The sequence below is a fragment of the Drosophila takahashii genome, chromosome 3R (assembly GCF_030179915.1).
Source record: "Drosophila takahashii strain IR98-3 E-12201 chromosome 3R, DtakHiC1v2, whole genome shotgun sequence".
Classification (NCBI taxonomy): Eukaryota; Metazoa; Arthropoda; class Insecta; order Diptera; family Drosophilidae; genus Drosophila; species Drosophila takahashii.
In genome coordinates this window covers 25250006-25263877 of record NC_091681.1, presented here as the reverse complement: position 1 = coordinate 25263877, position 13872 = coordinate 25250006, and the positions used below count along the sequence as shown (strand labels likewise).

Below are 13872 nucleotides of genomic sequence, written 5' to 3'. Positions count from 1 at the left end.
GGCAAGGACGCAGATCCTGCTATTGAATTATGCATATTTCGTTGCAGGCAGTGGAGCTTGAAGTGAAATGGTGGCTGGAGGCTGGCTGCCCAGACAGCAATCTATTCGTTTGTCAGGCGTCGGTGGCGAGGTGAAGCAATACGGGGCGGAGGAAAGGCAAATAGAATTATTACCTCGGCAAAGTGTTGATAAATTGTATTTGCAACAAGTCAATGATTAAGTAAGTTAATACGACAACAAATACATTACCAGGTGACCAACAGTCTTTATTATCTTTTGGGTTTTTATCGCACTATTATTTATGATTACTTTAAATTTAAACAAATTAAAAAATTCTATAATGGTTATATTCTAACAATCTAAATCATTATTGAGCTAAATCAAAGAAATATAACAAATTTAAATCAGGTACAGATTCATTTAAAACTCTTAAAACGAACAAATAATACATATTTAAAAAGTAGAAAAGATCAGTAAAAATAAAAATAAAATTTAAAAAAATATAAAACCAAAAAAAAAAAACAAAAAATCCTTCGAGCCGGATTTGAACCAGCGACCTATGGATTTCTATTGCTTGTTTGCCAACTACAGTCCACCGCTCTACCAACTGAGCTATCGAAGGTCGGTGAGGGGCGCCGATCTAGGGACCTTGTTTAACTACCGGGTGAAAAAATACTATATTTTCATTATTTGATCGTTTTTATATAATTTGTCACAAATAATTTATCAGTTCCTAAATTATATCTGCTAGGGGGTCAGGCTATTTTTTGTTTTTCGATCGCAAAACAATGACAACTGTTGCTACGTAAAATAAAATATAATATAAAAATATCTCAAGAAATTACATTTAATTTGTCTTGGCTTGGTAATCGAATTATTTTTTTAAGAATTTTTTTTTTACCGCTTTTGTTTTGGTGTACATTTTTATATTTATGCAATTTCGGTACTTATTTAAAAAAAATGAGTCAATAGAAAAAGTACAACTGTTGTGTTATATTTATATATTAAATACATTAATGTATTAATCCAGCTGTGCGCAAAGTAAAATAAATTTAAAAAATAAATATAAAAAAAAAAAGATTACATCTTCCGATCCTTCGAGCCGGATTTGAACCAGCGACCTATGGATTTCTATTGCGTACGCTTGCCAACTACAGTCCACCGCTCTACCAACTGAGCTATCGAAGGTTGAAATCTCGGGCGGCCAATGTGCGTGTAGTGTATACGCGCGAGCGAGACAACCTGTTGTTCGTTCGATCTCAAACGATGACGTCAGATTTTGATAAGCAACATGCTTATAAATAAAGCATAAAGTTATTTATTTATATGTACTAAGAGCCCCTCGATTTGAAAAATTTCTGTCGTGCATGTAATTTTTTATAAAAGAACTTTTAAAAAATAACCTCAAAAGGAAAAAAAAACACTTTTTAAAACCACATTCTTTTTAATTCTTTAAATATAAATTCATAAGTAAAAAAATGAATAGCTTTACAAAAGCTATATAACAAAGTTATATTTCTTAATAACGAAGTTAATAGCTTTCCTATCGGGGTAATCAAATGTGATGAATTGGCAGAATAGTTCAAGCCCCCCTCGAAATCACCTCGGCAATTTCTTTGAGGGCAGGAACTTTGACCGGCCCTCAGTTGCAATAGATAGCCCCACTACCAGCCAAGCCAACCTTTCAAGGAATTCAATCAATTATGTTCCGTATACGCAACGTGTGCGGCAAAGTTGTGGGTGAGCACGAACAAGTGCAAACTGAAATCCATTATAGCCATTTGCAAGCTGGCAATTTGTGCAAGGGGAAGAGGAGGACATCGTTAACGAGGTCAACGGCAAAAGATGAAACAAACTCAATTTCCAACGCAGGGAAAATGCAACAAAAATGGCATTTTTAATTGAAAAATTACAGTGTAACCCCTTCCTTCGTTATCTTCGCTCCACTCGGCACAGCGGATAATCCTTTAACTTCAGAGAGATATTACCCTTGACCTGGAGCTCCTCCAAGCGAGCCTCGGTGCTAATTCGATAGCTGCGAAAGATCCTCGCCAGCAGCAGTTTCATCAGCATCTGAGCATATCGGTAGCCGATGCACATGCGCAATCCCTTGGTGAATGGAACGAAGGCGAAGGCGTGCCTGTGTGGCGACTCCAATCCGAAATGCGCCTCCGGGTTGTAGGTACGCGAAAGTGGCCCCCACACCCGTTCATCCCGCTGCATGTTGTAAATATCAATGCCGATCTGGGTGCCACGGGGGATCAGGAACTCCCCGTCATCCCGCTGCAGTTGAATATCCTCTTCTGCGGATCGCAGGACCATGGGAACAGGAGCAAAAAGCCGCATGGCCTCATTGATAACCATTTCAGTGTACTCCAGTCGTTGCAGCTGCTCCAAGGTAATGTCCCCAGTGGGTGCCAGCTCCCTGACCAGTTCCTCGTGGAGTTTCTCCTGGTAACAAGGATGCATGGCAAGGCAGAGAATGGTGAAATAAAGGGCAGTCGATGTAGTTTCGAAAGTCTGAGGAGAGAGAACAAAAATCAGTACTTATTCTTGGTGAAAGGATAAACTATTTTCTTACCGCTGCAATGGTCACATTGGCCTCATCCCTCACATCCTGCCAACTCAGTTGGCCGCGCTCCACATGCTCCCGCACCTGCTCGATAAAAATGGCCTTGGACTTGCCCCGCATCTCCAGTTCCGGTCGCTGCTGCTCCTGCTGATGGGCATTGGCCGAAACCACCGAAACAATGGGTTCGAGAAGCTGCCGGAACAAGGGATATGGGTCATGGCTCACTGATCGGATGAGCAGCTTACCTGCTCTATAAACCCAAAGAGGATGCCGACGACTTTTTGCTGCAGGCGAAAAAGTCCTGAACGTCGGTATATGAGCTCCGGATAAAGCCACGGCGATAGCATGCGTTTCACACACACTTCTGTCAAGCTGAAAGGATATAAATATAAAATATTTATTATAAGAACAAGTTATAAAATAAGTTATTATTATTGGTTTAATTAATTAATTTTTACTGACCCGTTATAAGCTTCAAAAATGGCAATAGATCCGTCATGCTGAAAGTTCATTTTCTTGCCCATCGTTGTCTCTATAAGCCATTCAGTTTAAACCTTGAAGATTAAACATACGTGTAGATACTCACGACAAGCTGCTTCGAGGACGATTTTCTTGAGGATTTGATAGATCTCAAGCTGCTTGCCATGCTGCACACCCTCGAGCTCGAGCTTTTGTAGGAGGATCTTGGCCTCGGCATTGAAAATGGGCAGGAAGCTGCTGAGAATCTGGCGACCAAAGGCGGGATTAATAAGGCGACGATGTTTGTGCCAGCGAGGTGAGCTAGATGTAAAAAGTCCGTCACCTATGGCCGAACTAACGAATCGGTAGAAATCGCCCTTATTGGTGCAGTGCGTCGAGTTGAAAATCTGCTCCACACTTTTTGGATCGTTGACGTAGAGGAAACAACTGGTGCCCATCCACGAAATAAAGGGCGCCTTGAACTGCCGCGACAGACCGTCCATGTACTGCAAAAAGGCTGCCAAGGATTTCAGTTATCGAGTGCCCTTTTTGGAAAGTCCTCTTTGCTCTTACTCTCCGGGCTCATCATCTGTAAGCCCATGCCAATTAGGGGCCAGCCAATGGGTCCGCGTAACTGCCAGGCGGCTTTATAATACCTTCGCCGGCTCCACAGGAAAAATATCCAAGCCAGCAGCAGCCAGCCGCTTAAAATGATGCAGGCCAGCATGTCGTTGAACCTACGAGGCAATTCGTATCCGTAGTCAAAAATTTAATTGCTCCACGCACGGCGTTCGAAGGCAAACTAATTACAGCTCACAGCTCCATTCAGTTTTCTATATGCATGAGATAAACAAATCGTTTATAGGAATCTGAATGGAGCTGTGAGTTGTAAATATATTGTTTTGATGAATTACCGATTTTTTATCAGCCAAAGTTCCTAAAAACAACCGTTTCGCTTGGCTTTGCGACCACAACTCATCTGCTTTTCCTGCTTTTCGTCGATACTCAGCTATAAGTCGTTTTTGTACCTATGTATGTATAAATTTGTCTAGCTGGGGATTACGCATTTGCGGCTTTAATGCAGCTCTTTCCATGCCCACCACGTTGTGGTGCCGATTCTCGATTGGGTGGCGATTTTCATTCGAGTCGTGTGCCCCTCAAAATTATGCCAGTCAATAATAACATGCACCAGACTACGCAAAATTGTAAATTTATATGTCACTTTAGATACCCTGACTGGAAAATGTTCTTGAATTAATATTTCTCAAAAAATATATTTACAAAAAATAAAATTTTAAATATTTTTTAAATTTTCCAAGAGTTTTTAGTTTTTTTATAACATTGATAAATTAAATATTATATAAAAACCATAAACTAAGAATTAAATCGGAATATTTTTATTTTCATCCTATAAATTCAGTTATAATATTTAATAAAAAAACCGAAATGCCATTTATAAGTAGAGAATACCTTAAATTTGACTCTTCTTGAATTTTTTTATTTAGTAATTCCAGTCGAATTCCGCCAACGTCAGTTGAGGGGGCGGGTCCGGCCATGGGTCCCAATGCCCAATCACAACCCCATTTACACAGCTATTACGCATTAATAGAGTTTTTGAATTATAATTTTTATTTGCTATTAATATTTTTACAAATTGTTTTATTTGTGGTGTTTTGCTTTTCCAATTTTGTTCAACAGTTCTATGTTATTCATATTTGTGTATTTTGCCATGACTTTGAATAGTTCCCTTTCGGTATTTGGTTATCCTTGTGTAATATTAGTTTTTGCCGATTTATAGACACAAGCCGGGGTTATTCATATATGTAGACTGTTAGTTAATAAAACTTAGTGCGCTAAGTGTTGAGTGAGCGTCTCATGATTCTGCAATGGGTTTTACTTAGGATCTGGACCCGAATACTGGGATCCCACAAATATTCCGAAACTTAGCACTCTCTTATGTGTAAGCTAGGTTTAAAAGTTTGCAAATATTAATATTGTTGTGGACGTTGCGTTTCCAGTTTTGTCATTGGTTAGATTTAGTTAAGAGCTTTAGGTTGTGGCATAAATTTGCGCTTTAATTTTATTGAAAGGCCTTGGATCAATGGAAGCCAATCTTTGGGGGTTTTGGTGTTAATTTTTCACTTGGGAATTGAGTTCGGGATTGATAGACATAAGAACCGCACCTGACTTGCAGCTTGTTCACAGATTAGTAGATAAATATTTGCCAGTCATATGTCCTTAGTATATCTATCATATATACACAATCCACATGCCCTTGCCGTATCCTCTCAAGGGACGTTAAGTTTTTCTTACTTTACAAATAAATTATACTTCATTTATTGTCAAAAATATTGACGACTCGCGATTGCATTATTCCTGGCATTACACATGAGTTGTATAATATGATTATTCATTCTACCTCTAATTATATCAAAAGTGATCTGCCCAAGTACTTAGGTAATTGTTTTCAACTATACCACCTTGTGATTAGGGAATAAATTCAACATTGCGGCCAGTTAGTATGCCACCATTGTCATGCTTTGTCTGCAACTGTAGAAACTATTTTATCAGAGATGTAGGTTCTTCACTGATGTGACTTTCGAATGGAATGTTAATTAACTTTTGTCTTAGATTATCCCAATGCATATGCTCCCATTCAATAATTTAATTGGTATTTTCTATAAATACTCTCCCACGGGCGAACATGTCTCGGCTGGCCGAACATTACTTGACAAGTCTATATGAAAATTCTGGGATGTCTGTGGGCTTAATAAAAATATATTTAATATTTGTATATATTTCCGCTCTAAATGCTGCATGTTTTAGGATTTTATTTCGCAACCAAACAATAAAAAAGTAAAAGAAAACTGCTGCAGGCTTTTGTTGCATTGCTTACTCTATATGCAACCCGTGCAAATATATTATGCATGTATATATGTATACAAAATAAACTTTGCTTTCACATTGACGCTTGCATAAAAATGTTAATCAAAAAACATTGGTTTCAGTTTTACTTGGTTTTGTTGTTGTTGTTCTTTTGAGACGGGGACATAGACGGTGCAATTGTTTGGCTGTGCATTTTCGGGGAGGGATGTGGCATGGTGTTTGCAGTACGGCTATATAAGCTTGGACTTGAAAGCTAGGCTAGGGATTATATATGGCTTATGAGTTTTGATTAAATTTAAATTGTAGTTCTCTTGGTGAGTGTTTATCATTTCGGTTTATACTTAGGCACAATACATTTATTTTGTTTTATTTTCAGTTTTCACATGACTTTTGTTTTTGTAGCTGTAACTTTTTGCTAAATATTTTTGCTTCGCTTACAACTAATTACTACGCATAAAAACGTGTCTATATGTGTGTAGTGTGTGAATGTGTCGGTGTTGTGGCTAATTATTTTATATTTTATGGGATTAATTTTGCATTTATCTCTGCAATAATTTCTACTACAATTTAAACATCTCAGCCGCTTGGCTAATATTTAAAGCTTTTCACAATCATTTTCATATATGCAAATTAAAAAATATAATAGGATTACAAAATCTGTTCAATAAATAATTTATAATGCAATAGTTTTTGTCGAACTATTTTTTTGCGCCTATTAACGCATGTTGGTGTTACTGTTAGTTTGTATGGGTAGTTAATCTTCGTTCCTACGAAGTTTTTTACAAATATTGCTTATGTTTTGCATGTGGCTGCTTATTAACGCAAAATGCATTACCAATTGGTCTTGTATCATAATTTATGATAAATAAATCAACCGGATTTTAAAATGCTCGCTTGATTGAATGTAAATAGGCTTTGAGCGGGGGTTTAAAGCCGGTCAAATGACTGGCCGAAATACTCGACTGTAACCCGCTGCTGGCCTGTTTTAACACAAATTTATTTTCAACACAAAACTTGACGCACAAAACTGCGAATACAAAAATTATTGAATTACAATAGGCTTCTTGGGGGACTTTAAACTATACACACATTTAGCTTACTACCAGCTTACACACTTTTCGCTTAATTTTGTTTTTCTGTTTAACAAAATATGCGCTAGGTTTTCTACGAATGCTACAAAGTAGACAACAATTTAAATCTTTACTGCTGCCCATCTGCTTAGTTTGCTTGCTGTTGATTCTCAGTTAGTTTATGACTTGCTTCTTAGCATAGGGTGATTAACTCTCCGCCTGCTGGTTGGCCGTGAACTGCGTAATGCCGTCCTTTTCCATCGACTCAAGGATATCAGCCACGTACACGGCTACATCGGTGTGGCTCGTCTCACCGCGGCGGATGAAGGGCATCTCCAGCAGCCGGCTGTATTTGGGCCGATCGCTCTCTTTCTTAATCAGGCTAAAAAGATTGTGACATTATATTTTCATTTTTAGTTCTATAATTTCTTTGTTGATGCTTACCAAGTATTGACAAAGTCCACAAACTCTTTGGAGAACTCCATGCCGTTGTAGGACGTCAATAGTCTGGGCGGTTCACCTTGCACAACCTGGAGAAATGTGAACATTAATAGGAAATAAGGAGAATTTTTAAGGTTGTTTTTATAGCGGAATCTGAATTTAAGTTTCAGCAAGGCTAAATATTTTATGCCAATAAAATATTGCGATATCACGATTAGATCGACAGCAAATGTAATGAGTAATTATTATATCTGCGTTATCTTTCCAAGATTTAGTTATTTTGGTTGCTTTTCTAAACACACGGAGGGCAACAACAACGAGATAAAAAGTTATTTGTTATCTCGCGAAAATGATTCATAGATCTTAGTCAGGAAAACCACTTTACTTGAATATTTGGAAGGCAATCTTACCTGACACAACTGCTCAAAGACCGAATCCCATTTGCGATAGGGGAAATTGCCGGTCGCCACCTCCATCAAAGTTATGCCCAAAGACCAAACATCGCTTCGTACATCGTAGCCCTTGGCGCGCTCGGGATCAATGCGTTCCGGCTGAGAAAACACACAGAATTATAGCAAACAGCTTTGAAAATGTTTCAGTTTCATTACCGCCATGTAGGGCCTGCAGCCCGCATCCTTGGTCTTGGCAATCGAGTCAACCAGCTGACCCGAAATGCCAAAATCACACAGCTTTATGTCGCCACGGCGGTGCAGCAGAATATTGCTCGGCTTCACATCCCGATGGATGATCTTTAGCTCCTCCTTCAGATAGTTGAGGGCATTCACCGTGGCCACCGTGATCTTGGCCAGTATGGACTCCGGAATGTGGCGCTGCTGCTTCTCGTAGATGTACTTGTAGAACTTATCCAACGAGGTGTCCATCAGTTCCATGCAAATCCAGCAGTCGCCCTCCTTGAAAAGCGCGCCATAGAACTGAACAATGTAGATGCACTCGTTGGACTTCATGACCACCTCGAGATCCATGAGCAGCTGCTTCTGTTCCTTCTCGTCGACGGTGGAGCGTATGCGCTTGACGGCCATTACCTTGTCCAGTTTCTTGAAGATCATCTTGTTGACCGCCCCGAAGGCTCCGCGTCCGATTTCGCCCTCATCCTCGAGATCGTCCGAAGTGAAAGTGTGTGTATTGGCGGCGCCTTCGCCGAACTGCAGCTTGCCGCAGGCCTGCTGGCGAATCCGCTCCCGGTGGCGATCGGCGGCGCTGCTGCTCGCGGTGGCCGGAACTGGGGGCACCTGACTGCTGGCCACCGCTGGTGGAGCAGCGGGCTGCTGCGGCTGCTGCTGGGCACCGAAACAGCGAGTCACGGGATTGTGCTGCGATGAGGAACTTGAGCCCGAGGAGGTGGATCCCGACGAGGTGGACGACGTGGACGAGGGCGGATGGCGAATGCTGAGGTTGTTCAGGCTGAGCTGATCCGGGGGATTGCGGGAGCGGCTGGATCCGGCTGGAAAAGGGAAAGCAGAGAATGCTGGTATATAGTTGCATGGCTTATCACCCGATGCCGATGCCCCCAACTATGCGTCACCCGCATCGAGTGTGTGTACCTCCTGGCCTGCATGTGTGTGACATGCGTGGGCGGTCGGTCCACTAGCGAAACCAAGAGGGTAACTCACTTGCAAACAAATTTTTCGGTCGCTCGGCCATTGTGTGCGGTGGCTGAAAGTATCGATGTCCCTTTGTGTGTGCCTGTCCTAAAGGATGTTCGGTTCGGCCCGTTTTCTGCAGGCGCCGCGCCCCGAATACAACACGTCGACTGGGACTTCCTTGGGCCCTCCGGTCACTTGGCTACTGGGCCACCTTTGATGGGCTCTTCGCCGGTTGCAACGCCACTACTTTTTCAGCAATCGAGCGCACGGATAGGCAATTTTTCCGCAATTTCGCTAAACATTTATATAAATAACGCAAAACTTAAAAGGGGCTAGAGATGAAACATTGATTATTTGCGGCCTATCGATAGGGCACCGCAGAGCGGTCGATAGGGCTGCAGGCTGAATACCGATAGGCAGCCCTGCAAGGTGCAATGATTGTAGGGTGGTTTAAATGATTTCTAAATATGTTATTAAATAAATGTTATTAATATTAAATTAAATATTTTTCCATTTAAAAAGTAAGCGAGGATAAGCATGTAAATTCCGGAAAATAGAATACAAAATAAAATGTATATCGTATGAATACTGTTGTGACGTCAAAACTTACGCTATCTCTCCATCCCTGCCCTTTTCATAACCGCTCGAAGCCCAGAAATACAAATCTCCATAATCATGTCTAGCGGATTCGCGCGCAGCACCTACAAACTGTTCGTGGGCAACCTGCCGTGGACAATCAGCAGCAAGGAGCTGCGGACCTACTTCTCGAAATATGGACACGTGGCCAACGCGGAGGTGGTCTTCGACCGGCAACTGGGCCTCTCCAAGCACTACGGATTTGTGGTCTTCAGCCAGCGGGATGCCTTCAACAGTGCCAGCAACCAGAACACCCACTTTCTGGAGGGCAGAGTGCTCACCGTGCAGCGCGCAAATGAAAGTCCTCAAGGATAAAAGATGATAGATGACAATTAGATTGATTTACTGGTTAGACCGAACAGAGAGCAGTGGAGATGGTAGCTTAGTTTTGTACACAAATGAAGGCAGCACTCGCTTTAAGTTCCGACCCCATCGTTTCATTTCTTGGGCAGGTAGAACTTGGAGTTGGTGCCCACCACCTCCGCCACACTGGCGTGGCCCAACTGGGTGATCAGCGCGGATAGCTCCGCCTTGATGTCGTCCACGAGAGCGGGTCCCTCGTACACCAGAGCCGTGTAGATTTGGACGTAGGAGGCCCCGGCCTCGATCTTCTCGTAGGCATCATAGCCGGAGGCCACGCCGCCGACGCCAATGATGGGCACCTTGCCATCGGTTAGCTGGTACATCTGGGCAATCATCTCCGTGGATCGGGCCTTCAGCGGTGGGCCACTCAATCCGCCTGCCTCCTCGGCCAGCTTGTTGGTCTCAATGTTATCCCGCGACACCGTGGTATTCGACACAATCAGGCCATCCACGCGGCTCTTCTTGCGCTTGATCACCCAAACGATGTCCTTCATGTCGTCCTCGGACACATCTGGCGATAGTTTCAGGAGAATGGGCACATTCTTGTTCTTGTCCAGTGAGGATCTAGTGTCGTTGACCGCCTCGAGGAGCTCCCTCAGCTTCTCCTTGCTCTGCATGTCCCGCAGGCCCTTGGTATTGGGACTGCTTACATTGATGACGAGGTAATCGGCCACGGGTCCGAAAACCCTCACACCCTGCACGTAATCCGCTATGGGGCTCATGGTGCTCTTGTTCCGGCCGAGATTCACGCCCACGACGCCGTTGAAGTCCTCCTTGCTGCGGAGCAGGCGCAGCCTTTGGAGCACCGCCTGGTGACCCTCGCTGTTGAACCCATACCGATTGATGATGGCCTTGTCGTCGGCCAGCCGGAAGACCCGCGGCTTGGGATTGCCCTCCTGGGCGGCTGGTGTCACGGTGCCCACCTCTATAAAGCCAAAACCCAGATCCTGCAGCCCGTCCACCGCCTCCGCGTTCTTATCAAAACCAGCGGCAATGCCAATCGGATTGCTCAGCATCCGGCCAAAGAAGGGAGTGTGCAGATTCTGGTCATCCTGGTACTGGGACACCGGACACAGGCGGTACTTGCAGGCCAGCACGGCCAGCTGGTGACTGGTCTCCGCCGGCAGAAGGCGCACCGCCGGCATCACGAACGTGCGGAACAACTGGTCCTGCTTCCGGTACGCCGTAATGCCCGCCACCAAAGCGGCTGCTCCGGCCGTAACGATCCCCAGCGACCGCAGGCGACCCTGTGGGAGGAAGACATTCAAAATCCGCTGCTCTTAAAGCCGTACTTTACTCACAATTCTACGGGTTGCGTTTTTAGCATTCTTCAAGTGATCCTGATCCATTTCGACTATCGCCGACTATCGATTGTGGGCGAAAAAGCGGGAAGCTGTGGTTGCGCGGAGTGATACAAAAAAAATGTATAAAAGTATGTATGGATTGTATTAGAGTTCTAAAATAAGTTCAATTTGGGAGAAAGCCGCTTCATTTTGAGGGAAAATTCATGCGAGGCTTACAGAGGAAAAAATATGACTAATGTATTCTTCGTTTTAAACCCCTTTGCATCGGCGCCCCTGCCGCATGACTATCGATAACCACCACGGGCCCCTAGTGTCATCCCTAAAGATTGAGTCAGTTTGTTATGGCCAGCTGAAATTTAAGAAATTTCGCTTTTTAACCGCTGATTTGGAAACCCGGGGCAACCATGAAGGGCGGAACCTTCCGCAACACCCAGTGGGATCCCACGCTGCTTTCGGCACAGATCGTATCGATGCAGTTCTGCGTGTACTTCACATTAGGCCTGCTCGTCTTCGTGGCCAACAAGTTGTCCGGGGATAACTACAGTCTGGATCACTTGTTCGAGTACCATGTAAGATAGTTGGGCTCCGGACCCATTGAGCCCCCTTTCTAAGCACCTAATGACTACGGATTTATTTGCGATTTCAGGAGATACACATCTACGATTTGGGCGGAAGACTGGTGATCTGCGCCTTCGTCCTGAACGCGTTCCTGGCCTCCCTGGCGCTGTGGTGCATCGTGAGAAGAGCCAAGCTCTGTCTGGACTTCAGGTGGGCATCTCGACTGTATTTGAATAGATGTTTCCTTCTCAGGATACGTAAAAAAGAAAACTAAGTGGAGTGGATGCCGCTTTCTTTAAAAGTTTGACCTTCCATCCGAGTATGATAGTGAAAATATCATATTGCTGGTCCTCCAAAATCAATAATCTTCAAAAAATTCAGAAATTATGGAGAACCATATTCTAATCTTAATTAGAAAAGATTGTTTCCATGAAAGCTAATATAGATAATTAATAATAATACATATGTATAACTCTTTCTATGCCTGCTAAATATAGGCGAACTATTTTAATTACTTACATTTTAAAGCGAAAAGCTAGAAACTTTAAACATAGAGGCAGTAAAATCACTCTACGGTTAATTTCTTGATGTAACAACTCACCTTTTCATACAAGTCATGTGCCCCATTTAACCAGTATCTCTGTTTTCCCACAGTTGCACCTTCCACGTCCTGCATTTGCTCATCTGCTGGTGGTACAACCGCTCCTTTCCCGCCAACGCCTCATGGTGGCTGCTCAACGTCATCACGGGCACGATAATGTGCATAGGCGGCGAGTTCCTCTGCCTGCAGACGGAAATGAAAGAGATTCCCGTAGGCTATGCGGCCCTCAATCAAAAGTCGGACGTCTGACTCTGATCCACCCCAACTTGTGATGCCCTGCTAGCCTATCCACTCAGCTTCTCTGTACATGTAATTTATTGTTAAACTAGCGTAAGATTACATAGCATATAAACACTATATTGTACTTCTATTAGTGTAATATCTGGTAAACGAACGGGGGTCTTGGCCTGAGCTTCAGTTCCTCAGGTAGAGTAGATGGCGGCAGGGAGAACTTGATCCCAGTACCGCCGTAATTCTTGGATATAATGGACCAAAGTGGCTCCTCGCGCGGCACAAACATCCAGTAGCTGAAGGCGAGCATGAAAGTGGCGATCAGCGAGCCCAGAAGGAGCAATATCCAGCACAGACTTTGTTGTGGCTTCTGCATTTTCACAGTGTTTATGAAATTGACACAGCTGAGATCCGCAAAAACAACAGAATGCACCGAAAATTCCGGTCGGTTCTCCGATATAATAAAAAACGGGGTGTGGCCTAGTCAAGAGCCCACTCTGTTTAAAATGCCAGCCAAGAGCTTTGCTCTTCAAGCAAAATTTATCTGACAAACAGCGATCGACAAGCTCCCTTGGCCTCCAGAAAGCATCAGAGCAAACTAATCACGTTTGCCTAATCTAATCTAATTAGTGAGCGGGCACGATCGTCACATCCTCCTCGTTGTTTGCTGCATTTTCATTTGACTTTTCTCCCCTCGGTGTGCACTTTCAATTAGTCTGATTGCTAAAATGAACTGAAACTTTGCTAGCGGAATCGCCGGTGACAAAGCTCTCGTTTTGGAAGCTTCTGAGAGGTCACTAACCTAACCCAATCTATGGATATTATTTGTAATTTATGCAGATCAAAACGCGATTATATAAAGTTCTTGGTTACAGAACTACACCAAGTGTAATGGATCGCAACATTCAGTTAACTAAGAACGAGTACCTGGCCAATTCTTATCACCGGGGTGTGTTTAAAACAAAGCATGCAAATAACTGTTAACCGTTTTTTTCCTTACGCTCTACTCCCGAGAACAACCGAAAAATAGCATGCCCCTCGTTCTCTCTCTGCGCAGCACACTTCGTTTCCTTTCGTTTTGGTTTTCGGTTGAGCCTTTTACGTTGAGCTGTTCGTGAGACGCTCTGTTACGAACCTCGTTCAATGA

At 43.3% G+C, this 13872-nt stretch overlaps 6 protein-coding genes and 2 non-coding genes across 8 annotated transcripts; 2 read left to right on the top strand and 6 right to left on the bottom strand.

The window, feature by feature from the left end:
* Positions 1–529: 529 nt before the first annotated feature.
* TRNAY-GUA (transfer RNA tyrosine (anticodon GUA)) lies at positions 530–622 on the bottom strand. The gene is made up of 2 exons: positions 586–622; positions 530–565 (listed from the first exon to the last, which is right to left on the bottom strand). It is a non-coding gene; the product is annotated as a tRNA-Tyr (tRNA).
* A 471-nt stretch (positions 623–1093) lies between these two features.
* On the bottom strand, positions 1094–1188 carry TRNAY-GUA (transfer RNA tyrosine (anticodon GUA)). The gene is made up of 2 exons: positions 1152–1188; positions 1094–1129 (listed from the first exon to the last, which is right to left on the bottom strand). It is a non-coding gene; the product is annotated as a tRNA-Tyr (tRNA).
* Positions 1189–1866: 678 nt separating this feature from the next.
* On the bottom strand, positions 1867–4016 carry Cyp313b1 (Cytochrome P450 313b1). Its single transcript, XM_017148104.3, has 7 exons — positions 3946–4016; positions 3605–3768; positions 3159–3548; positions 3035–3104; positions 2818–2944; positions 2582–2764; positions 1867–2520 (listed from the first exon to the last, which is right to left on the bottom strand). Exons 2-7 carry the CDS (start codon positions 3756–3758, stop codon positions 1933–1935), a joined length of 1512 nt encoding a protein of 503 aa, XP_017003593.2. The 5' UTR covers positions 3759–3768; positions 3946–4016; the 3' UTR covers positions 1867–1932.
* Positions 4017–5791: 1775 nt separating this feature from the next.
* Positions 5792–9389, bottom strand: Mkk4 (MAP kinase kinase 4). The gene is made up of 5 exons (XM_017148233.3): positions 9060–9389; positions 8037–8890; positions 7839–7979; positions 7432–7517; positions 5792–7369 (listed from the first exon to the last, which is right to left on the bottom strand). Exons 1-5 carry the CDS (start codon positions 9088–9090, stop codon positions 7195–7197), a joined length of 1287 nt encoding a protein of 428 aa, XP_017003722.2. The 5' UTR covers positions 9091–9389; the 3' UTR covers positions 5792–7194.
* Positions 9390–9606: 217 nt separating this feature from the next.
* On the top strand, positions 9607–10095 carry SLIRP2 (SRA stem-loop interacting RNA binding protein 2). The gene has a single exon (XM_017148235.3). It carries the CDS (start codon positions 9708–9710, stop codon positions 9981–9983), a length of 276 nt encoding a protein of 91 aa, XP_017003724.1. The 5' UTR covers positions 9607–9707; the 3' UTR covers positions 9984–10095.
* On the bottom strand, positions 9995–11538 carry Dhod (dihydroorotate dehydrogenase 2). The gene is made up of 2 exons (XM_017148234.3): positions 11333–11538; positions 9995–11278 (listed from the first exon to the last, which is right to left on the bottom strand). The coding sequence occupies exons 1-2, from the start codon at positions 11378–11380 to the stop codon at positions 10106–10108; spliced, it is 1221 nt and encodes a 406-aa protein (XP_017003723.2). The 5' UTR covers positions 11381–11538; the 3' UTR covers positions 9995–10105.
* A 98-nt stretch (positions 11539–11636) lies between these two features.
* On the top strand, positions 11637–12862 carry Sys1 (Sys1 golgi trafficking protein). Its single transcript, XM_017148202.3, has 3 exons — positions 11637–11904; positions 11982–12103; positions 12548–12862. The coding sequence occupies exons 1-3, from the start codon at positions 11740–11742 to the stop codon at positions 12741–12743; spliced, it is 483 nt and encodes a 160-aa protein (XP_017003691.1). The 5' UTR covers positions 11637–11739; the 3' UTR covers positions 12744–12862.
* On the bottom strand, positions 12792–13621 carry LOC108061811 (uncharacterized). The gene has a single exon (XM_017148204.3). It carries the CDS (start codon positions 13099–13101, stop codon positions 12865–12867), a length of 237 nt encoding a protein of 78 aa, XP_017003693.2. The 5' UTR covers positions 13102–13621; the 3' UTR covers positions 12792–12864.
* Between the last annotated feature and the right edge of the window lie 251 nt (positions 13622–13872).

Bases quoted from the DNA above. Each gene is read 5' to 3' on its own strand.
- Cyp313b1 (XM_017148104.3), bottom strand. From the start codon at position 3,758: ATGCTGGCCTGCATCATTTTAAGCGGCTGGCTGCTGCTGGCTTGGATA. The intron at 2,945-3,034 runs GTCAGTAAAAAT...ATATCCTTTCAG, and splicing joins ATTTTTGAAGCTTATAACGG to CTTGACAGAAGTGTGTGTGA. The intron at 2,765-2,817 runs GTAAGCTGCTCA...TTGTTCCGGCAG, and splicing joins TCTTTGGGTTTATAGAGCAG to CTTCTCGAACCCATTGTTTC.
- Mkk4 (XM_017148233.3), bottom strand. From the start codon at position 9,090: ATGGCCGAGCGACCGAAAAATTTGTTTGCAA. The intron at 8,891-9,059 runs GTGAGTTACCCT...TCCCTTTTCCAG, and splicing joins ACCGAAAAATTTGTTTGCAA to CCGGATCCAGCCGCTCCCGC. The intron at 7,980-8,036 runs GTAATGAAACTG...GTGTTTTCTCAG, and splicing joins GCTGCAGGCCCTACATGGCG to CCGGAACGCATTGATCCCGA.
- SLIRP2 (XM_017148235.3), top strand. From the start codon at position 9,708: ATGTCTAGCGGATTCGCGCGCAGCACCTACAAACTGTTCGTGGGCAAC.
- Dhod (XM_017148234.3), bottom strand. From the start codon at position 11,380: ATGGATCAGGATCACTTGAAGAATGCTAAAAACGCAACCCGTAGAATT. The intron at 11,279-11,332 runs GTGAGTAAAGTA...TTCCTCCCACAG, and splicing joins AAAACGCAACCCGTAGAATT to GGTCGCCTGCGGTCGCTGGG.
- Sys1 (XM_017148202.3), top strand. From the start codon at position 11,740: ATGAAGGGCGGAACCTTCCGCAACACCCAGTGGGATCCCACGCTGCTT. The intron at 11,905-11,981 runs GTAAGATAGTTG...TTGCGATTTCAG, and splicing joins ATCACTTGTTCGAGTACCAT to GAGATACACATCTACGATTT. The intron at 12,104-12,547 runs GTGGGCATCTCG...GTTTTCCCACAG, and splicing joins AAGCTCTGTCTGGACTTCAG to TTGCACCTTCCACGTCCTGC.
- LOC108061811 (XM_017148204.3), bottom strand. From the start codon at position 13,101: ATGCAGAAGCCACAACAAAGTCTGTGCTGGATATTGCTCCTTCTGGGC.